The following is a 23596-nucleotide window of genomic DNA, read 5'->3' on the forward strand; positions in this document are numbered from 1 at the left end:
GCCTTCATAGGTGCTACTCGCTAACAGCACTTGCCCCAACAGTTTGTTAGGGCTATACGGGGGATCTTTGTCTTTGTCTGTGAGTTTGTGTGATGGGGAGCGGGATTGCCCTCTCACGACCAATAACAGTGGCGCATATTTGAGCCTCGGCTTTAAACGAGTACCTGGGGAGACAGAGGCGGCTGAGCGTGGTGCTGGCCACCCACCCCCCCCCGGCCTCTGCTCCGGATCTTCGCCACGGTGCGAGGAGATGTTAGCTAGCTCACCTGGTCTACAGGAGGGCGTGGGTTTAAGCCCGACCCTGACGCCTGCTCGAAATACAGGGCGCTTCAAATTGCTTTTAACACTTCTGAGAATTTACAACAATGCCACAATAAATGTGCCTCCGGGCTCTGGAGACCACCTGGAGAAGATTCCAGGCACGCGTTGACAATGATGGCGAACAAGTGGAGATTGTGGAGTGCGCCTTTTGGCGTCATCTGGTCCAACACCATGTGAGACTGGGCTCTAAGAAAAGCTTTCTCGGGTGTGGACCAATCAATTTCAAGGAGAGTGCATACATTATCTTGGTTCTTTTCATTAAAGTCACGTAGAAGGGAAGTAATAAAATAATAAAAATAAAACCTAATAAAATAGTTTAATTTTTATTATTGTATTACTTCCCTTCTACGTGACTTTACCGAAAGAACCAAGAAGATTAATCTCTGCAGTCACGAAAGCTTTAAATCGAAATTTAGTGCATACATTATCAGAGTTGTGTTTTTTGTTTGCATTCTGACCGCAGGTATTGTGGTCAATGCAAACATGACTCCTTGTAAAAAAAGGTGTCAGTTTTGTTGCCAGATAAAAGGGTAAAAAAACAATTATCATATTTTGCTACTGGAAAAGAAGGTTCCAATGGAAGTGGAGACTCTTTGACTTTTTGAAGCTATTAACATGACATTTGGTATCATGTTACAGTGTATTATCCGGTTTTTTTTCCAATAAAAACGATATCCCCATGTAAGTGTTAACATTTGTGAAGCACTCTGCATTTGGAGTTTACACCTCTCTCTCCCCGTGGTCGCGTGAATGTTTCCTCCTCCATGGTTTTTCCCCTCCACATTTCGAATCGACATCACGCGTTTACAGCATTTGGCCGCAATAAATGTCCACGTGAGGATGATGATGATGATGACGATAAGTCACTTTCAGTTTCATTTCATTTTGTTTGGTATAGCCATGTGAGCCATTCGGCTCTTGAATCGGACTCGTGTTTGAGATCGGCAGGTTGCTTCTGAACAAAAGAGGTGCAATCGTTTTCAAATCGGAGCTCGCTATCAGAGTCCCCCATGCGGCTACACGGGGGATCTTTGTCTCTTGCTTTTTAATCTTTGCGTTTGGCTCGGAGTTATTTCGTACTAGCGCTGTGTACTTTATTATTAATGCTATGTTCCTGCCCGCCTAACAGTTCGTGTCCGCTGCGACATTGCTTGGGCACTTGCAAGGCTCTTAAATTATTCTCGCGCTGTCACTTCACTCCCCTCTTGGCTACCGCAGTCGCTCTCTCTCGCTCTCTCCTCCATCTCTCGTCAATCAACTCCATGGACTCCCCGAACGCTCGTCATCTCTGTCGTCTTGGCCCGAATCTCGTGGTCTCTGGGTTGGGTGTGAGGATCGTTTTCATTATTTCCCACCGGCTCTTCCTACGCCTTGGTTTCTTTTTGTTGTTGCGTTTAGTTTACCGTCCTTCCGCCCGCACCTCCGATTATCACGGTTGGCTACGTACGGTACAAAAGAAGTTCAACACCAATTTCTCTCGAGTTTTGTTAGCGAGCGCCTATTAGGTTAGGGATCTAGGTGGTAATAACGACCGCAGCACTATAACGCGTTGACAAACACACGCACACAAAGACAAAGATCCCCGTATAGCCTTGAACAGACTGTTGGGGCAAGTGCGAGCACCTATGAAGGCCAGTACCACGCCCGACCGCCTTTGTCTCCCTAGTGGCGATAGTTACACACCGTAACAGGTACTCATTTGAGACTGAGTCGACCTAGGGGTGGCCCAGGACCGGTTCAGATATTCGTCACTGATGTTGGCCGTAAGCGGGAATCGAACCCGGGCTCGCCAGGTTCGTAGCGCAGCGCGCGAACCGCTACACTACCGCCCCCCACACACAGCCCTACACACACACACACACACAGCCCTACACACACACACACACAGCCCTACACACAGCCCTACACACACACACAGCACTACTAACACACAGTCCTACACACACACACAGCACTACTAACACACAGTCCTACACACACACACACAGCCCTACACACAGCCTTACTAACACACACACACACACAGCCCTACACACAGCACTACACACACACACACAGTCCTACACAACAGCTCTATACACACAGCCCTACACACACACAGCCTTACACACAGACAGCCCTACTAACACAGCCCTACACACACACACACACAGTCCTACTAACACACAGCCCTATACACACACACACAGTCCTACTAACACACAGCCCTATACACACACACACAGTCCTACTAACACACAGCCCTACACACACACACACAGGGTCCTACGAACACCCACACAGCCTAACACACACACACACACAGCTCTACACACACACACATCCTCACTAACACACAGAGCCCTACTAACACACACATCCTCACTAACACACAGAGCCCTACTAACACACACACACATCCTCACTAACACACAGAGCCCTACTAACACACACACACATCCTCACTAACACACAGAGCCCTACTAACACACACACACATCCTCACTAACACACAGAGCCCTACTAACACACACACACATCCTCACTAACACACAGAGCCCTACTAACACACACACACACCCTCACTAACACACAGAGCCCTACTAACACACACACACACCCTCACTAACACACAGAGCCCTACTAACACACACACACACATCCCTACACACACACACACACAGCTCTACACACACAGCCCTACTAACACACACACACACACACACATATCCTCACTAACACACACAGCCCTACTAACACACACACAGTCTCACTAACACACAGAGCCCTACTAACACACACATCCTCACTAACACACAGAGCCCTACTAACACACACACACACATCCTCACTAACACACAGAGCCCTACTAACACACACACACATCTCTACACACACACACATCTCTACACACACATCCTCACTAACACACACAGACACCAGGACGCGTTTAATATTTAAAGGGCTGCAGTGAGCGCGCAGCGCATGCTCACGGTGAATCGACTCCCGTGTCCACAGCTGTCGAGTTGACGCGGAGCGGGCTCATTGTGCGTGCCCTGAACCTCGCTCCGTGTTCATGCGGCGTGTGCAGTGTGTGTGTGCAGTTTGTGTGAACAGATAGGTGTGTGTGTGCGCAGTGTGCGGTGTGTGAAGAGAGAGGTGTGGGTGCAGTGTGTGCGAAGAGATAGGTGTGTGTGTGCAGTGTGTGTGTGTGTGTGCAGTGTGTGTGTATGTGCAGTGTGTGTGAAGAGATAGGTGTGTGTGTGTGCAGTGTGTGTGCGGTGTGTGAAGAGAGAGTGTGTGTGTGCAGTGTGTGTGAAGAGAGACGTGTGTGTGTGTGTGAAGAGAGAGGTGTGTGTGCAGTGTGTGTGTGTGCAGTGTGTGTGTGTGCAGTGTGTGTGTGAAGAGAGAGGTGTGTGTGTGTGAAGAGAGAGGGTGTGTGTGTGTGCAGTGTGTGTGTGCAGTGTGCGGTGTGTGAAGAGAGAGGTGTGTGTGTGCAGTGTGTGTGAAGAGAGAGGTGTGTGTGCAGTGTGCGGTGTGTGAAGAGAGAGGGTGTGTGTGTGTGCAGTGTGTGTGTGCAGTGTGTGTGAAGAGAGAGGGTGTGTGTGTGTGCAGTGTGTGTGTGCAGTGTGTGTGAAGAGAGAGGTGTGTGTGTGCAGTGTGTGTGAAGAGAGAGGTGTGTGTGTGTGTGCAGTGTGTGTGTGCAGTGTGCGGTGTGTGAAGAGAGGTGTGTGTGTGCAGTGTGTGTGAAAAGATAGGTGTGTGTGTGTGAAGAGAGAGGGTGTGTGTGTGTGCAGTGTGTGTGTGCAGTGTGCGGTGTGTGAAGAGAGAGGTGTGTGTGTGCAGTGTGTGTGAAGAGAGAGGTGTGTGTGTGTGAAGAGAGAGGGTGTGTGTGTGTGCAGTGTGTGTGTGCAGTGTGTGTGAAGAGAGAGGGTGTGTGTGTGTGCAGTGTGTGTGTGCAGTGTGTGTGAAGAGAGAGGTGTGTGTGTGTGAAGAGAGAGGTGTGTGTGTGTGTGTGTGTGCAGTGTACGGTGTGTGAAGAGAGGTGTGTGTGTGCAGTGTGTGTGAAGAGAGAGGTGTGTGTGAAGAAAGGTGTGTGTGCGTGTGCAGTGTGCGGTGTGTGAAGAAAGGTGTATGTGTGTGTGTGTGAAGAGAGAGGTGTGTGTGCAGTGTGCGGTGTGTGAAGAGAGGTGTGTGTGTGCAGTGTGTGTGAGAAGAGAGAGGGTGTGTGTGTGTGCAGTGTGCGTGTGCAGTGTGCGGTGTGTGAAGAGAGAGGTGTGTGTGTGTGAAGAGAGAGGTGTGTGTGTGTGCAGTGTGTGTGAAGAGAGAGGTGTGTGTGTGTGAAGAGAGAGGGTGTGTGTGTGTGCAGTGTGTGTCTGCAGTGTGCGGTGTGTGAAGAGAGAGGTGTGTGTGTGTGTGTGTGCAATGTGTTTGAAGAGAGGTGTGTGTGTGTGCAATGTGTTTGAAGAGAGAGGTGTGTGTGTGTGTGCGTGTGCAGTGTGCGGTGTGTGAAGAGAGAGGTGTGTGTGTGCAGTGTGTGTGAAGAGAGAGGTGTGTGTGTGCAGTGTGTGTGAAGAGAGAGTTGTGTGTGTGTGTGCGGTGTGTGAAGAGAGATGTGTCTGTGTGAGTGTGCGGTGTGTGTGGTGTGTGTGAGTAGGAGGTGTGTGTGAAGAGAGAGAGGTGTGTGTGTGAGTGATGTGTGCGGTGTGTGAAGAGAGATGTGTGTGAGTGATGTGTGTGGTGAGTGAAGAGAGGTGTCTGTGTGAGTGTGCGGTGTGTGTGGTGTGTGTGTGTGTGTGGTGTGTGTGTAGGAGGTGTGTGTGGGGTGTGTGTAGGAGGTGTGTGTGGTGTGTGTGTAGGAGGTGTGTGTGGGGTGTGTGTGTAGGAGGTGTGTGTGTAGGAGGTGTGTGTTGTGTGTGTGTAGGAGGTGTGTGTGGGGTGTGTGTGTGTAGGAGGTGTGTGTGGGGTGTGTGTGTGTAGGAGGTGTGTGTGGTGTGTGAAGAGAGAGAGAGGTGTGCGCGCGGTCTGTTCCGATTGTGATATCGCTCCAGCAACCAATGGAACCCCCCCACTCTCCCAATTATCCCCCCGCGCGCTCAGTGGGAGGTCGCTCCTTCTTCGCTGCTGCCCTCTCTGTCTGGACAGCCCCTAATTGGCTTTGTGGTGTCCTGGAGTGGTTGGCGAGGGGGCCCCGATGCGGGTGATGACATTGGGGGGCGGGGGCAGGGGGTGCGGGGGGCCCCCACCCTCTCCAATTTCCACCCTCTTGGTAACCCACTGCCTGCCCCCCCCCCCCAACCTGCACCCCTCCTGCACGCCACTGCTGTCTCGAACCCTGCCTCTGCGTTCCCCTCTGCATGTGATTGTCTCTCTCTGTGTGTCTCTCTCTGTGTGTCTCTCTCTGTGTGTCTCTCTCTGTGTGTCTCTCTCTGTGTGTCTCTCTCTGTGTGTCTCTCTCTGTGTGTCTCTCTCTGTGTGTCTCTCTCTGTGTGTCTCTCTCTGTGTGTCTCTCTCTGTGTGTCTCTCTCTGTGTGTCTCTCTCTGTGTGTCTCTCTCTGTGTGTCTCTCTCTGTGTGTCTCTCTCTGTGTGTCTCTCTCTGTGTGTCTCTCTCTGTGTGTCTCTCTCTGTGTGTCTCTCTCTGTGTGTCTCTCTCTGTGTGTCTCTCTCTGTGTGTCTCTCTCTGTGTGTCTCTCTCTGTGTGTCTCTCTCTGTGTGTCTCTCTCTGTGTGTCTCTCTCTGTGTGTCTCTCTCTGTGTGTCTCTCTCTGTGTGTCTCTCTCTGTGTGTCTCTCTCTGTGTGTCTCTCTCTGTGTGTCTCTCTCTGTGTGTCTCTCTCTGTGTGTCTCTCTCTGTGTGTCTCTCTCTGTGTGTCTCTCTCTGTGTGTCTCTCTCTGTGTGTCTCTCTCTGTGTGTCTCTCTCTGTGTGTCTCTCTCTGTGTGTCTCTCTCTGTGTGTCTCTCTCTGTGTGTCTCTCTCTGTGTGTCTCTCTCTGTGTGTCTCTCTCTGTGTGTCTCTCTCTGTGTGTCTCTCTCTGTGTGTCTCTCTCTGTGTGTCTCTCTCTGTGTGTCTCTCTCTGTGTGTCTCTCTCTGTGTGTCTCTCTCTGTGTGTCTCTCTCTGTGTGTCTCTCTCTGTGTGTCTCTCTCTGTGTGTCTCTCTCTGTGTGTCTCTCTCTGTGTGTCTCTCTCTGTGTGTCTCTCTCTGTGTGTCTCTCTCTGTGTGTCTCTCTCTGTGTGTCTCTCTCTGTGTGTCTCTCTCTGTGTGTCTCTCTCTGTGTGTCTCTCTCTGTGTGTCTCTCTCTGTGTGTCTCTCTCTGTGTGTCTCTCTCTGTGTGTCTCTCTCTGTGTGTCTCTCTCTGTGTGTCTCTCTCTGTGTGTCTCTCTCTGTGTGTCTCTCTCTGTGTGTCTCTCTCTGTGTGTCTCTCTCTGTGTGTCTCTCTCTGTGTGTCTCTCTCTGTGTGTCTCTCTCTGTGTGTCTCTCTCTGTGTGTCTCTCTCTGTGTGTCTCTCTCTGTGTGTCTCTCTCTGTGTGTCTCTCTCTGTGTGTCTCTCTCTGTGTGTCTCTCTCTGTGTGTCTCTCTCTGTGTGTCTCTCTCTGTGTGTCTCTCTCTGTGTGTCTCTCTCTGTGTGTCTCTCTCTGTGTGTCTCTCTCTGTGTGTCTCTCTCTGTGTGTCTCTCTCTGTGTGTCTCTCTCTGTGTGTCTCTCTCTGTGTGTCTCTCTCTGTGTGTCTCTCTCTGTGTGTCTCTCTCTGTGTGTCTCTCTCTGTGTGTCTCTCTCTGTGTGTCTCTCTCTGTGTGTCTCTCTCTGTGTGTCTCTCTCTGTGTGTCTCTCTCTGTGTGTCTCTCTCTGTGTGTCTCTCTCTGTGTGTCTCTCTCTGTGTGTCTCTCTCTGTGTGTCTCTCTCTGTGTGTCTCTCTCTGTGTGTCTCTCTCTGTGTGTCTCTCTCTGTGTGTCTCTCTCTGTGTGTCTCTCTCTGTGTGTCTCTCTCTGTGTGTCTCTCTCTGTGTGTCTCTCTCTGTGTGTCTCTCTCTGTGTGTCTCTCTCTGTGTGTCTCTCTCTGTGTGTCTCTCTCTGTGTGTCTCTCTCTGTGTGTCTCTCTCTGTGTGTCTCTCTCTGTGTGTCTCTCTCTGTGTGTCTCTCTCTGTGTGTCTCTCTCTGTGTGTCTCTCTCTGTGTGTCTCTCTCTGTGTGTCTCTCTCTGTGTGTCTCTCTCTGTGTGTCTCTCTCTGTGTGTCTCTCTCTGTGTGTCTCTCTCTGTGTGTCTCTCTCTGTGTGTCTCTCTCTGTGTGTCTCTCTCTGTGTGTCTCTCTCTGTGTGTCTCTCTCTGTGTGTCTCTCTCTGTGTGTCTCTCTCTGTGTGTCTCTCTCTGTGTGTCTCTCTCTGTGTGTCTCTCTCTGTGTGTCTCTCTCTGTGTGTCTCTCTCTGTGTGTCTCTCTCTGTGTGTCTCTCTCTGTGTGTCTCTCTCTGTGTGTCTCTCTCTGTGTGTCTCTCTCTGTGTGTCTCTCTCTGTGTGTCTCTCTCTGTGTGTCTCTCTCTGTGTGTCTCTCTCTGTGTGTCTCTCTCTGTGTGTCTCTCTCTGTGTGTCTCTCTCTGTGTGTCTCTCTCTGTGTGTCTCTCTCTGTGTGTCTCTCTCTGTGTGTCTCTCTCTGTGTGTCTCTCTCTGTGTGTCTCTCTCTGTGTGTCTCTCTCTGTGTGTCTCTCTCTGTGTGTCTCTCTCTGTGTGTCTCTCTCTGTGTGTCTCTCTCTGTGTGTCTCTCTCTGTGTGTCTCTCTCTGTGTGTCTCTCTCTGTGTGTCTCTCTCTGTGTGTCTCTCTCTGTGTGTCTCTCTCTGTGTGTCTCTCTCTGTGTGTCTCTCTCTGTGTGTCTCTCTCTGTGTGTCTCTCTCTGTGTGTCTCTCTCTGTGTGTCTCTCTCTGTGTGTCTCTCTCTGTGTGTCTCTCTCTGTGTGTCTCTCTCTGTGTGTCTCTCTCTGTGTGTCTCTCTCTGTGTGTCTCTCTCTGTGTGTCTCTCTCTGTGTGTCTCTCTCTGTGTGTCTCTCTCTGTGTGTCTCTCTCTGTGTGTCTCTCTCTGTGTGTCTCTCTCTGTGTGTCTCTCTCTGTGTGTCTCTCTCTGTGTGTCTCTCTCTGTGTGTCTCTCTCTGTGTGTCTCTCTCTGTGTGTCTCTCTCTGTGTGTCTCTCTCTGTGTGTCTCTCTCTGTGTGTCTCTCTCTGTGTGTCTCTCTCTGTGTGTCTCTCTCTGTGTGTCTCTCTCTGTGTGTCTCTCTCTGTGTGTCTCTCTCTGTGTGTCTCTCTCTGTGTGTCTCTCTCTGTGTGTCTCTCTCTGTGTGTCTCTCTCTGTGTGTCTCTCTCTGTGTGTCTCTCTCTGTGTGTCTCTCTCTGTGTGTCTCTCTCTGTGTGTCTCTCTCTGTGTGTCTCTCTCTGTGTGTCTCTCTCTGTGTGTCTCTCTCTGTGTGTCTCTCTCTGTGTGTCTCTCTCTGTGTGTCTCTCTCTGTGTGTCTCTCTCTGTGTGTCTCTCTCTGTGTGTCTCTCTCTGTGTGTCTCTCTCTGTGTGTCTCTCTCTGTGTGTCTCTCTCTGTGTGTCTCTCTCTGTGTGTCTCTCTCTGTGTGTCTCTCTCTGTGTGTCTCTCTCTGTGTGTCTCTCTCTGTGTGTCTCTCTCTGTGTGTCTCTCTCTGTGTGTCTCTCTCTGTGTGTCTCTCTCTGTGTGTCTCTCTCTGTGTGTCTCTCTCTGTGTGTCTCTCTCTGTGTGTCTCTCTCTGTGTGTCTCTCTCTGTGTGTCTCTCTCTGTGTGTCTCTCTCTGTGTGTCTCTCTCTGTGTGTCTCTCTCTGTGTCTCTCTCTGTGTCTCTCTCTGTGTCTCTCTCTGTGTCTCTCTCTGTGTCTCTCTCTGTGTCTCTCTCTGTGTCTCTCTCTGTGTCTCTCTCTGTGTCTCTCTCTGTGTCTCTCTCTGTGTCTCTCTCTGTGTCTCTCTCTGTGTCTCTCTCTGTGTCTCTCTCTGTGTCTCTCTCTGTGTCTCTCTCTGTGTCTCTCGCTCCCCCCTCTCTCTCTCTCTCTCGCGCGCTATATCTCGCTTCTACACGCCGCCTGCCGCGACAATGCGTGCCCTCACTCCATCCATCATCGGCCGGGCGCTTGTGGTTGTTGTGGTGGTGGCTACGCTGCTGCACGGCAGGGGAGCGGTTTATCGCGCGGTGCGTAAACATCGCCACTGGGGAGACAAAGGCGGTCGGGAGTGGTCCTGGACACCCACCCCCTCGTGTGCCACGCCGGCCTCTATAGGTGCTCGCTAACAGCACTTGCCCCAACAGTCTGCTCGAGGCTTTCGGGGGGGATCTTTGTTTTCGGTGGCTTCACTTCTGCACCTGGCTGCCTGCAATCCAGCACTGTAGCTTCAGCAGCGGCAGCAGCAGCAGAGCAGCGAGGGTTCGTGGATCACGGCACATCGACGTTGTGAAACCCCCTTGCTGCCCGTGGGTGGGCGTCGAAGAGGTGCCATACGCCTGGCTGTGCCAGGAGAAGGCGGTACAGAAAAGCGTGGACTAATCGCCGTCTGTGTCCATCTGCACGGGGATCGAGTGTTGCCCCCTCGCGCGTGGGCGTGGGTTTCCTGCTCCCACGTGGTATAATAAACATGACTCATCATCACAAATCGGGGCTGAGCACGTCTTAAATTAAAAACCCAATGCTGCAGCAGAACCCTCTTGAATCGGAGTCATTGGACTCGGTGTGGCTCTCCGGGATACATAAGCACATATTATTATTATTAATATCGTCATCATCATCTCGTGTGAACTGGTTGCCCCACTCTCTTGGACCAAGACATGCGTGTAAAGCAAGAAAAAATCGACACGTGGATCGGAAATGTCGGAAACGTGGGCACTGGCAAAGCACGAATTGTCAGAAAGTCGCACAAAGAATCGTGGAGAGAGGCGGTCGCTGGGAACGACCGGCAAGACCTCGCTTAGCGCGACCCCGTAGAACGCCGATTCGTTATAGCGCTCTACGTCCTTAAGCGATGTTCTGCCTTGCACACTGAGAGGGGGAGTGTTGGACCAGGACGTGTGGTGAGAGGGGTGCGTAGCCGATGGAACGAGGCTGGTCACGGAATGGCAGCCAAAGGGAGGGAACACAACCGAGAGGATGACCACCACGACGACCTCCACTGAGATGCAGCTCAAGTCCAGGAGCGAGATGGATGAGTGACGCATCACGAGATCGCGAGGGAGAAGAGGAGGGGGGGGGGGGATGGGGAAAGGGGGGAGGGGTCTTCATCCAGCAGTGGACAGAACCCGACTCGTGATATGATGAGAACTCATGGTGTGTGAGCGATCCGTGGCCTGACTGGCGTCTTGTACTGCGGGAGTGAATCTGCGTTGATGTTTGAATTAATCAACTCGCATTGATTTTTTTTGCTTACTCCGCTCACTATAAAATGCACGCGTGGAGTATTGCACGCAAACAATCTATAATTCTCTGACGAGGTTTTCAAAACGTGTAAAATAATTCGATGTGGGACAAGGACGCAAACGAGGGAGGACACGCGCGACGTGCAGGATGCGAGTCGGGCAATGCCAACGAGACGGAGCAGAATAAAATCACGAACGTCGCCTTTGCTTTGGATCGAGCGTGCGAGGGATGGAGGGGAGGAATGGAGAGAAGGAGGGATGGATGGAGGGGATGGAGGGGATGGAATGGATGGAGGGGAGGGTGGGAGGGATGGATGGAGGGGATGGAGGGGATGGAATGGATGGAGGGGAGGGTGGGAGGGGTGGAGGGAGGGATGGATGGAGGGGATGGAGGGGGTGGAGGGGAGGGTGGGAGGGGGTGAAGGGGAGAGAAGGAGGGATGGATAGAGGGGAGGGTGGGAGGGGTGGGGGGAGGGAGTGAGGGAGGGGATGGAGGGGAGGGAGGGAGGTGGACGGATGGATGGGTGGGGGTGAACTGTGACAGGCGGTGACTGAGGTACACCGTGGGGGAGGGAGGAAGCTGGCGGCTGTGGGGGAGGGTGGTGAGGCCTGCGGGTAGTCTGATCCCCATTACCCCCCACCCCTCGTGTATAAGGGGGGGGGCGGGGCACCCCTAATATGGGGGGTAGGGGGTGTGCCAATCGCGGCTTGGGGTTTTCGCTAAAAGCCTTAAAAGCGGACATCGTGGCCAAGCGCGCATCAGTTATTCACGCGGCTCATTTATTTATTAATATGAGGCCGCTTATTATTTAATTATTTACATTTCCTCCCCACCACCACCAGCCTCATTTATCCTGATGTGGCGTTCTTTATTTATTTGGTTACTCTCAGTGTGGGGGGGGTAGCTGTTTCGGAGGGTGGGGGGGGGGTCACGTGTCTCGGCGTGCCCCAGTTTGGAAGCAGAGGAATGATCGAGTCCACGTGCATGAATTGCGTCGGAATGAGTGAAATCGAGCGAACATAATGATGCAATGAATGAATGAGTGGAGGTGGGCGGGGGGGGGTGCCTTTTTTGGGAATGAATTCAAGGGAAATGTTAGCAATGTTGAATTCGCGCGAAATCAAAGACGCGGCCTGAGCGAAAGATTCGCGATCGTGAGAATGAATTGGTGTGAATGAGTGGGGGTGCCTTGAGGAATCAATGTACGTGGGAGCGAATGTAAGAACTAAGTCTTGCGAATGAAAGAAACGTTGGCAATACTTCACTGCTGAGTGAGTGGAGACGTCGGAACGAATGACGACACGCGCCAACCCCTCCCCCCCATTGTTTTCAACTACCGCGCCGGGCGATCGGAATCGAACCCGCGCCTCTCTGGGTCGCGGTGTCCGGCGCGCTGACCGCGATTATCCCGAAGGGGCAGCTCCCCTACCCGTCTCGTACAAAACGATCGGCTCGATACAATTCGATGCACAGTATGCGGCGAACCGGTAACCGTTTTTTTAAACTAACACAAATATTTCGATTTAAAGCTTCTTTCGTGACTGCAGGGATTCATCTTCTTGGTTCTTTCGGTAAAGTCACGTAGAAGGGAAATAATAAAATAAAATAAATAAAACATCATAAAATAATTCTCACGACGTTTCGGAGGCAACACAAGCTTCCGTCTTCACGTGGAACCGTCACAGCACGATAGCTGTATTTCCCTTCTACGTGACTTTACCGAAAGAACCAAGAAGATAACACAAATAATATGTTTTATTTTAACAGGCAAGGCCCACTATGCGCTATAGCTTTTTTCAGAAACGACCTGGCTGTCACAAATGATAGCCCAATGAAAGTGGCGTATCACGTGCCAATGTATAGCAAAACAGATACTGAAATGCGTGTTGTTGATTTTAAAGGACCCGGAGAAAAATCCAAGCGACCGCAGGGAGAGAGAGATAGAGAGAGAAACGCAAACTCCAAATATACAGGCAGAGTTTGCCATACCTGGGCAGTGTTATCATGATCGGCTCCGGTTTGACAACAGAGGTCTCATTCGGAATCAGTCGAGCGGCATTATCGTTTCATCGGCTGCATAGAGGGGGCTTAACGGGCGCGGCACGGGCTAGAGAAGAGATAGAGTGGTGTGGAGCTGAGTGGACTTGCCGATGACTGGTACCAGCGGTGTCAAGATCGGCCTCTGTGGAGGAGGCTCGTGAAGGACGCTACTGGGCAGTTGGAGGCAGTCACCCTCCAACAACAACGGAGGGCGGAGGAGCGACGCTCACAAAAACGAGCGGAGCGTCGGGCGGCTAAAACACAGCAAGTTGGCACAATAGGTGGCACGGTTGTGCATCAGCCACTCATCTCAGTCAGTCGACCCATGGCACCTGGGTCTGACCCGTGACCTCCTGCCAGCGGGCGTTCGACACTTCACGTTGCCTTAACGTGCACCTAGCCTGGCACAAGCGCCGTGGTGACGTCACCTCCACTTAGTGGCGAATGGCGTTTGTTACTGTCCGTGTGTCTGTGTGCTTGTGTCTTTGTGTGTCTGTGTCTCTGTTTGTGTCTCTGTGTGCATCTTTATTTGTCTGTGTCTGTGTGTGACATGTCTGTGTGTGTGTGTGTGTGTTTAAGGTGCGCATGGCCTGGCACAAGCGTCGTGGTGACGTCACTGCCACTCAGTAGCGAATGGCGGTTGTTGTTGTTTATTTGTCTGTATATGTGTGTGTGTCTCTCTCCCTCCTCTCGGCAGGGGAGTCAGTGAAATAAAATTTGGATTCGTGGCTTTATCCCTCAATCAAATCCCCGATTCAATCTCGAGATTATTAAATTGTGACCTCCAAATGTTCTCCTGCACGATGCTGAATGATTATGCTGACGCTGAGGATAGTTTGGGCGCCACGGTGGCTAGGAGATGTTAACTACCTCGCCTTGTGTACAGGAGGTCGTGGGTTCGATCCCGATCCTGATGCCTACTACTGTATATTTGGAGTCTGTGTGTCTCTCTCATCATCATGGTGGCTAGGAGATGTTAACTACCTCGCCTTGTATACAGGAGGCCGTGGGTTCGATCCCGATCTTGACGCCTCGATATTTGGAGTTTTCGTGTCTCTCTCTCTCTCGATTTTTATCCGGGTCCTCCGGGTTTTCCCCTGCACATTTAGAATCAACATCACGCGTTTAGAGAATTGGCTGCTATAAATTTCCACGTGGTAAGCCATCTTCGTCGAGCTTTCATTTGTGACCAGGTCACTTCTGAAAACGAGCTGCGTAGCTCAGTGGGCCTTACCTGGTAAAATATAAAAAATATATAGTTTAGTCCAGGGGTCGGCAACCAAAATAACAAGAAGAGCCATTTCTTTCCAATTCGGTACAAAATTCAGTATTTCAAGAGCCGCAATGCATCTGAGTACATACTGTACTCACGTACATATCGTCAAGAAGCAGCCCGTAAAGAGCCGCATGCGGCTCCGGAGCCGTAGGTTGCCGACCCCTGGTTTAGTCGGAAAATATGTTTTTTTTTAAATATCTGTGGTTAGGAAATAATGACGAATAGCGTGTAAGAAGATAGTGGTGACTATGATGATGATGCTGATGATGATGATAATGAACATGATGATGCTGATGAACATGATGATGATGATGGCGGTGGTCGTGATGATTACGTTTATCTTCGTGATCTAGAAGAACTCTGGCGAACACGGCGAGAAAAAGAAAACGGACGTCCATAATAATTCGTAATGTACACCTCATTCGAAACCCAAACATTATCCCCACATTCCTCCTCCTCCTAGTCAAAGACACTGGCGATGAAACATGAGAACATCAACAAAAATCCGATGCGCGCATCTTCTTTATGAATGTAACATTTCAAGACACAAGCCCACAGTTGCGGTGCGATGTGTGGGCATGCAACCCAACCTGTGGGTCACAGGGTTAAACCCACAGAGACACCTAGAGACCCATAGAGATGCGTTAAAGACACAGCCACAGTCGTGCAATAGTAGCCATGCAACACTAACTGTAGACCACACGGTAAACCAGAGACACACAGAGACACATAGACACCCATAGAGATACATTCAAGACAAGCAACAATAGTGGGACTGGGGTCATGCCAAGCAAGCTATAGACCACACGGTAAACCAGAGACACACAGAGACACATAGACACCCATAGAGATGCATTCAAGACAAGCCACAATAGTGGGACTGTGGCCATGCAAAGCGAGCTATAGACCACAGGGTAAACTCACTGTGTTCTGCGCTCTTTCAACGGAGGAGGAAGAGCGAAACGACACGAACTCTCTCTCTTTCTCTCTCTGTGTTGGCCAGCAGCAAACGTGTACATTAGCATTAAGCTCTTGAACCGTGTTGCTGCGATACGCAAGAATAGAATCGTGGTGGTCGTGACGATGATGATGGTGGCGGTGGTGGTGGCGACGATGGTGGCGATGATAACGAGGGTGATGATTGATGATTGCGGTAATTAGATGATGATGATGGTAACGTCCACACTCGTACGCAGGTTCACGGGAACAGAAATTGACTCGAATGCGAGTGCACGCGCAATGTATCAACACCTCGCTCACATGGCACGCAATTAACGAATTAAGCAAGACACGTGACTCCTGCAAACGGCCGGGGGCTCCATGTGGGGGCTGGGGGGTGGGGCTGGGGGGTGGGGTTAGAGGGAGGAAGGGGAGAGGGAAGCACATTCTGCCTTCAGAGAGAGAGAGAGTGTGTGCGTGTAATCCGTGGCTTATTTTTATTTCCATGTCCGTGCCAATTGTCTCGCGTAATGCAATGGACGGTGTTGTTGGCTGCGCGGCTGTAATTATCAGGTTTGAACAGGGCGCTGCTCACACACACACACAAAAGACAAAGATCGCCCGTATAGCCTCGACAAGAACCGTTTGGGGCAAGTGTTGTTTGTGAGCAATACCTAATGAAGGCCGGCACGCGACGGGGTGGGTGGGTAGGTGAGCAGCACCACGCACGCTCGCTCGGCCGCCTTTGTCTCCCCAGTGCTAATGTTTTACACACCGCCAAAAGGGCGTACTCATTTGAGGCTGAGTCGACCTAGACGGGTTCAGATATATGTCACTGGTGTTGGTGGCCGTGATCGGGAATTTAACTCGGATTGCCGGGTTCGTAGCGTAGCGCAGCGCTAACCAGTGCACCGCCCACCAAAAGACACACATACACACCCACACACACACACTCTCCATGCAGCGTGTATCCTCATCATCACCACGACCACCACCACCACCATCAGTGGCATCACCACCACCACCATCACCACCACCATCACCACCATCACCACCACCACCATCACCACCACCATCACCACCACCACCATCACCACCACCACCATCACCACCACCATCACCACCATCACCACCACCACCATCACCACCACCATCACCACCACCACCATCACCACCACCACCATCACCACCACCACCACCATCACCACCATCACCACCACCATCACCACCACCATCACCACCATCACCACCACCACCATCACCACCACCATCACCACCACCATCACCACCACCACCACCATCACCACCACCATCACCACCACCATCACCACCACCACCATCACCACCATCACCACCACCACCACCACCATCACCACCCCCATCACCACCACCACCATCACCACCACCATCACCACCACCACCATCACCACCACCACCATCACCACCACCACCACCATCACCACCACCATCACCACCACCACCATCACCACCACCATCACCACCACCACCATCACCACCACCACCATCACCACCACCACCATCACCACCACCACCACCATCACCACCACCACCACCACCACCACCACCATCACCACCACCACCACCACCACCATCACCACCACCACCACCATCACCACCACCACCACCACCACCACCACCACCATCACCACCACCATCACCACCACCATCACCACCATCACCACCACCATCACCACCACCACCATCACCACCACCACCATCACCACCACCACCACCATCACCACCACCACCACCATCACCACCACCACCACCACCACCATCACCACCACCACCACCACCATCACCACCACCACCACCATCACCACCACCACCACCACCACCATCACCACCACCACCACCATCACCACCACCATCACCACCACCACCACCACCATCACCACCACCACCACCACCACCATCACCACCACCACCACCATCACCACCACCACCACCATCACCACCACCACCACCACCATCACCACCATCACCACCATCACCACCACCATCACCACCACCACCATCATAATCGTGAATAGGCGAGTAATGGTCCTGTAATCACCACTACCACCATCAGCGACATCATCACCACCACCACCACCATCATCATCGTCGTCGTTAGGCGGGTAATGGTCATGTAATATCCCTCCGCTACACGGCAGCAGCAGCAGCTGCGTTCGTGGCGTCAATAGCGCAGCGCGCTGCGCTATTGACGCCGTGGCCACGAATACCGCGCGCCGCGGGGAAGCGCGAAGCCGCCTGCTCCAAGCGACGTCCATTAGACACGGGGGGTGCAGGGGGGGGGTGCAGGGGCGGGGCTGGGGGGGTGAAGAGGTCGGGTGGGGGGTGGGTGAGTAGGAGGTCGATCAAGCTCCCACACCCCGGGGCAAGTGGCGGAATGGGAGGGGGGAGTGGTAGAGTGAGAGACCCCCCCCCCCTCGCTCCCCCGCGAAAAATGAAAATCCAGGTACTGTCGACAATCTCCATGCACTACCCCTAACCCCAACCCACTCTGCCCCCCCCCCCCTATCGGGATAAAAAAATAATCTGTTTTACAGTAATTATACCAATGTTCTCATTTGTCAAGGAGTCCAATGATTATTTTTGTCCGGAGGGTCCTACTCCTACATTGCGATTTTATTTTGAGATGCCTTCAGCCAATGTGTGACACACACACACACATTCACCTACAAAGACAAATATCCCCCCTATAGCCTTAACAGGCTGTTAGGGCAAGTGCTGTTAGCGAGCACCTACGAAGGCCAGGACGGCACACGAGGGGGTGGTGTGGCCAGGACCACGCCGGACCGCCTTTGTCTCCCCAGTGGCGATGTTTACACATCACACTAGCTACTCATTTGAGGCTGAGTCGATCTAGGGGAGGCCCAGGACCGGTTCAGATGATCGTCACCGGTGTTGGCCATGAGCGGGAATCGAACTCGGGTGACCGGATTAGTAGCGCAGCGCGCTAACCGCTACCCCACCGCTCCCCACACACGCACACGCACACTCGTATTCACACACGCGCGCGCAACACACTCACTCACTCGATTAGCATATCACTCGTTCAGCCTCCCACTCGCAGGCCGAGCAATGACAAACGCATCGCACTAACTCTGTCCCGACTTCTTGGAAGAAACAAAAAAAAGTACCCCACTTTGGATGAAGAGGTCGATGGCAATGCACTCTCCCATCGCTCACTCTTCACTGGACGACGCACACACAGAGACAAAGGTCTCCCGTATAGCCTTGACACACTGTGGGCGACAAGTGCTCTTCGGGAATCGCACACATGGCTCGCCAGGAAGGCGGTACAGCGAAACTGCGGACAAGTCTCCATCTGTTCCTTCTGTATGGGGATAGAGCGTTGTTCCCTCCCACGCACACGTGACTTTTCTCCGTGCGCTCCGGTTTCCTCCCACGTGCATATAACAAGCCACTCATTCGCTAAAAAAACATCTTAATGTCGAGGATCACAGAGCTTGGACAATTGACGACGACGTGCATTTCCTAATATTATTCTAAGTTGGCACACACACTCCCATCAAATAAATACTAAATTACGCACCCAAAGACAACGATCCCCCGTATAGCCTGAAGCAATTGTTGGGGAAGTGCTGTTAGCGAGCTCCTATGAAGGCCGGAACGGCACACGAGGGGGGTGGGTAGCCAACACCACGCCCGGCCGCCTTTGTCTCCTCATGAGTCGACCTAGGGGAGGCCCAGTGCCGATTCCAATAATCGTCACCGGTGTTGGCCGTGCGCGGGAATCGAACTCGGGTGGTCGGGTTCGTAAGCGCCACGCGCTAGTCGTTCCACTACCGCTCTCCATACACATGTACACGCGCACACACACTCTCTCTTCGCACAAACACACGCACAAATGCACGCACACACCCACGCACACGCGTAATCACATATACACACACGTACACACACACGCACGTACACGCACACGCGTACACACACGCACACGCGCACTCACACGCGTGATCACTCGCACACGGATCATACACGCACGTACACACACACACACGCACACGTGACCACATGCACGCGCACGTACACACACACGCACGTACACGCACACGCGTACACACACGCGCACGTACACACAAACACATGTACGCACACACACGCGGTATCACTCGCACGCGTGATCACATACACACATGCACACACACGTACGCACACACACGCACACACACGTACGCACACACACGCACACACACGTACGCACACACACGCACACACACGTACGCACACACACGCACACACATGTACACACACACACGCACACACATGTACGCACACACACGCACGTATGATCATTCGCACGCGCCCGGCGGTTGTTGTACCAATCGCGCCCCACTCGGGGTCCCCCCTCGCCACCCTCCTCCCTCCCCGGGCTACTGGCGCTGTCCGCTTCAGCACCACGGTCGGCATCAAAGAGGCCGTAATCGCGACTCCACGGGGTGAGGTGGGGGGGAGTTACGGACCATGGCTCCCCAGCCTCCTCCTCCTCCTCACCAATCCCCCCCACCCCACCCACAAAACTCACCCCCCCCCCTCTACCCCCGACACATCCGACAACTCCTCACTTCACAGCTGCTCGCTACAACCCCCCCCACGCCTCACCGCGTGTCACGCGAGTGTGTTGAGTGAAGTGTGTGTTGAGTGAAGTGTGTGACGGGCGGGTGTGTTGAGTGAAGTGTGTGTCGGGCGGGTGTGTTGAGTGAAGTGTGTGTTGAGTGAAGTGTGTGTTGAGTGAAGTGTGTGTCGGGCGGGTGTGTTGAGTGAAGTGTGTGTCGGGCGAGTGTGTTGAGTGAAGTGTGTGTCGGGCGGGTGTGTTGAGTGAAGTGTGTGTCGGGCGGGTGTGTTGAGTGAAGTGTGTGTCGTGCGGGTGTGTTGAGTGAAGTGTGTGTTGAGTGAAGTGTGTGTTGAGTGAAGTGTGTGTCGGGCGGGTGTGTTGAGTGAAGTGTGTGTCGGGCGAGTGTGTTGAGTGAAGTGTGTGTCGGGCGGGTGTGTTGAGTGAAGTGTGTGTCGGGCGAGTGTGTTGAGTGAAGTGTGTGTCGGGCGAGTGTGTTGAGTGAAGTGTGTGTCGGGCGAGTGTGTTGAGTGAAGTGTGTGTCGGGCGGGTGTGTTGAGTGAAGTGTGTGTCACGCGAGTGTGTTGAGTGAAGTGTGTGTCGGGCGGGTGTGTTGAGTGAAGTGTGTGTCGAGCGGGTGTGTTGAGTGAAGTGTGTGTTGAGTGAAGTCTGTGTCACGCGAGTGTGTTGAGTGAAGTGTGTGTCACGCGAGTGTGTTGAGTGAAGTGTGTGTCGGGCGGGTGTGTTGAGTGAAGTGTGTGTCGGGCGGGTGTGTTGAGTGAAGTGTGTGTCGAGCGGGTGTGTTGAGTGAAGTGTGTGTCGAGCGGGTGTGTTGAGTGAAGTGTGTGTCAAGCGAGTGTGTTGAGTAAAGTGTGTCGGGCGGGTGTGTTGAGTGAAGTGTGTGTCGGACGGGTGTGTTGTGTTGCGCGGGTGTGTTGAGTGAAGCGTGCGAAACTGAGTGAGTGAGTAACAGAGATGCGATATGACGGTGAAGAGGTGTGGGACACGCAACGAACATCGGAGAAGACGCGGAGAGCAGGACGACATAGCGAGTGAATCACGAGAAACCCAGCGACAGACATATTTTATATATCTATACTGGACATTTTATAAATATATACACACACGCGTTGTGTTAGACAGAGGCAGTGAGCAAGTGTGAGGAACATCGCGATGGCTGTGAGCGAATGCGTAAGAAAACAGACCTCGACACGCGCGCGAAAGAGAGAGAGAGAAAATGTAAGATACGTACACACAGAGAGACATCGAGACACAATGAGGCACATGCACCACGTGAGCAACTGTGACACAGACACAGAATGAGACAGTGTGAGACACATACACCATGGTGACACACAAAGACAAACACTCAAAATACCACATACAGCCTAAACAGACTGTTGGAGCAAATGCTGTTAGCTGGCACCTATGAAGGCCGGCACGGCACACGAGGGGGTGGGTGGCCAGCACCACATTCGGACGCCTTTGTCTCCCCAGTGGTGATGTTTACACACCACACCAGGTACTCATTTAAGGCTGAGTCGACCTAGGGGAGGCCTAGGCCCGTCCCAGGTCATCGTCACCGGTGTTGGCCGTGAGCGGTCATCGAACTCGAGACGCCGGGTTCGTAGCGCAGCGTAGCGCGCTAACCGCTACCCCACCGCTCCCCCCTGCCCCTGGGTGACACAGAGACGCAGCGAGACAGCGGGAGATGCCGGCAGCGTGAGACAACGCACGCGCACAGGCACGCGCACACAGCGCCAAGGCTGCACGAGCGCGAATGTTTGCGCGCGCCACAATCAACGAGAGGCCGAAAGCGAGAACCGGCGTTCGCCCCCCGACATCATCATGCTCCACGTCGTCGTCAACACCCGCGTGCCCTCGCCAAACGTTGCAACTGCGCGGCTGTTCTTTCACCTCGATTGTCGCTCATCTCGTTCGCCTCCTCGGTACCACCGGCGCGTCGTTTTTGGTCGCGAGTCGTCGGAGGGGGGGTGGGGGGGGGTCTCCGGACGTTCACGGATTTCCTCCTCCCACGCGATCCGGGGTTGTGGAGCGGAGTGGGGGTGGGGGTGGAGAGAGGAGATGCGGGAAGGGATGCACGGCGAGGGAGGCGCGGGAAGACGATGCAGAGAGATGCAGATGCGCAGGGGCAATTTAAAATTTAAAAAAATGTGAGAGAGGCGCAGGGAGAAGCGGCAGGGAGACGCGGGGAAGACGGCAGTGAGAAGCAGCAGGGAGACGCAGCAGGGAGACGCAGCAGGGAAGCGGTGGCGATGCGCGTTCGCCGTGCGTGTCGCGGTCGAGGAGTGGCCGCCACCACTCGGTACGCCGCGAGGTTCGGCGGGGCGAGAGCGCCGATATTTATACGCGTGCGCGTGTGCACGCGCACGCACGCACCGACGGACTCGCAATAAAACACACACGCACGCGCGCGCGCACACAGACACGCACACGCGGGCACAGACACGCACGCGCAAAGGCGCGCGCGCGTACACACACACCCACACACGCGCGCGCACCCACACACGCGCGCGCACTGTGTGCGATGCGCGCACTTGGCTGAGGCTAGGGAGCGTAAATTGTGCCAAATGCGCTCCGTGTGGCCCTCTCCCTATCCCCCCACCACTACCCCCCACCAATATCTCGCTCTCTCACGCCCGCCTTCCCCCCACCACCACCACCACCAAGCCCTACCCCACACCAATCTCATTCCATCCCCATCCCTGCTGCCCACCCCCCTCAGCCACCCCTCCCCTCCTCACCCCGGAAAATCCGCAACCCCCGGAAACTGCCCCGTGCCCATTCACCCGCCCCTACCCCCACCCCAGCATCCCCCCCCCCTCCACCCCCTCCACCGACCCCATCAGTCCATCCACGATTCCACAGCAAAGGATGCGCACGGGGGGAGTCCCGCGAGAGGGTGGGGCGAGGGAGAGTGCGGAGAGTGTGTGTGGTGGATGAGTTGTGTGTGGTGTGTGTGGTGTGTAAGGTGTGTGTGGTGTGTGTGGTGTGTGTGGTGTGTGTAAGGTGTGTGTGGCGTGTGTGTGTGGTGTGTGTGTGGTGTGTGTGAGGTGTGTGGTGTGTGTGGTGTGTGAGGTGTGTGTGGTATGTGTGGTGTGTCCGGTGTGTGGAGTGTGTGTGGTGTGTGTGTGGTGTGTGGTGGATGAGTTGTGTGTGGTGTGTGTGTGTGGTGTGTGTGAGTTGTGTGTGGTGTGTGTGTGTGGTGTGTGAGCTGTGTGTGTGTGGTGTGTGTGTGTGGTGTGTGAGCTGTGTGTGTGTGGTGTGTGTGTGAGGTGTGTGTGGTTTGTGTGAGGCGTGTGTGGTGTGTGTGTGAGGTGTGTGTGTGTGGTGTATGTGAGGCGTGTGTGGTGTGTGTGGTGTGTGTGAGTTGTGTGTGGTGTGTATGTGGTGTGTGTTGAAGGTGTGTGTGAGGTGTGTGTGGTTTGTGAGGGGTGTGTGGTGTGTGAGGTGTGTGTGTGGTGTGTGTTGAAGTTGTGTGTGTGAGGTGGTGTGTGAGGTGTGTGCGGTGTGTGGTGTGTGTGTGTGAGGTGTGTGTGTGGTGTGTGAGGGGTGTATGTGTTAGGGTTGTGTGTGTGAGTTGTGTGTGTGTGAGGTGTGTGTGGTGTCTGTGTGTGGTGTGTGTGAGGTGTGTGTGGTGTGTGTGGTGTGTGTGTGAGGTGTGTGTGATGTGTGAGGTGTGTGTGGTGTGTGTAGTGTGTGTGTGAGGTGTGTGTGGTGTGTGAGGGGGTATGTGTTAGGGTTGTGTGTGTGAGTGAGTGGGGTGTGTGTGTGTGAGGGAGTGATGGGTGTGAGGTGTGTGTGGTGTCTGTGTGTGTGGTGTGTGTGAGGCGTATGTGTGAGGTGTGTGTGGTGTCTGTGTGTGGTGTGTGTGAGGCGTGTGTGTGGTGTGTGTGTGAGGTGTGTGTGGTGTGTGAGGGGTGTGTGTGTGTATATGCGTGTGAGTGGTGAGCGGTAATATAGCAATTTAGCGCTACGCTGCGCTACGAACCCGGCGACCCGTGTTCGATTCCCGCTCAC

At 53.4% G+C, this 23596-nt stretch overlaps 1 protein-coding gene across 1 annotated transcript in view; it reads right to left on the reverse strand.

Moving 5' to 3' along the window:
- Positions 1-22085, reverse strand: part of LOC144933019 (rabphilin-3A-like) — a 102564-nt gene extending 80479 nt beyond the window's left edge. The window contains exon 1 of the mRNA XM_078857450.1: positions 21473-22085. Coding sequence (XP_078713576.1) covers positions 21473-21488 — 16 coding nt within the window. The 5' untranslated portion in view covers positions 21489-22085. The remainder of the gene's footprint in view (positions 1-21472) is intronic.
- Positions 22086-23596: the final 1511 nt, after the last annotated feature.

Source organism: Lampetra fluviatilis, chromosome 6 (genome assembly GCF_964198595.1).
Source record: "Lampetra fluviatilis chromosome 6, kcLamFluv1.1, whole genome shotgun sequence".
Lineage (NCBI taxonomy): Eukaryota > Metazoa > Chordata > Hyperoartia > Petromyzontiformes > Petromyzontidae > Lampetra > Lampetra fluviatilis.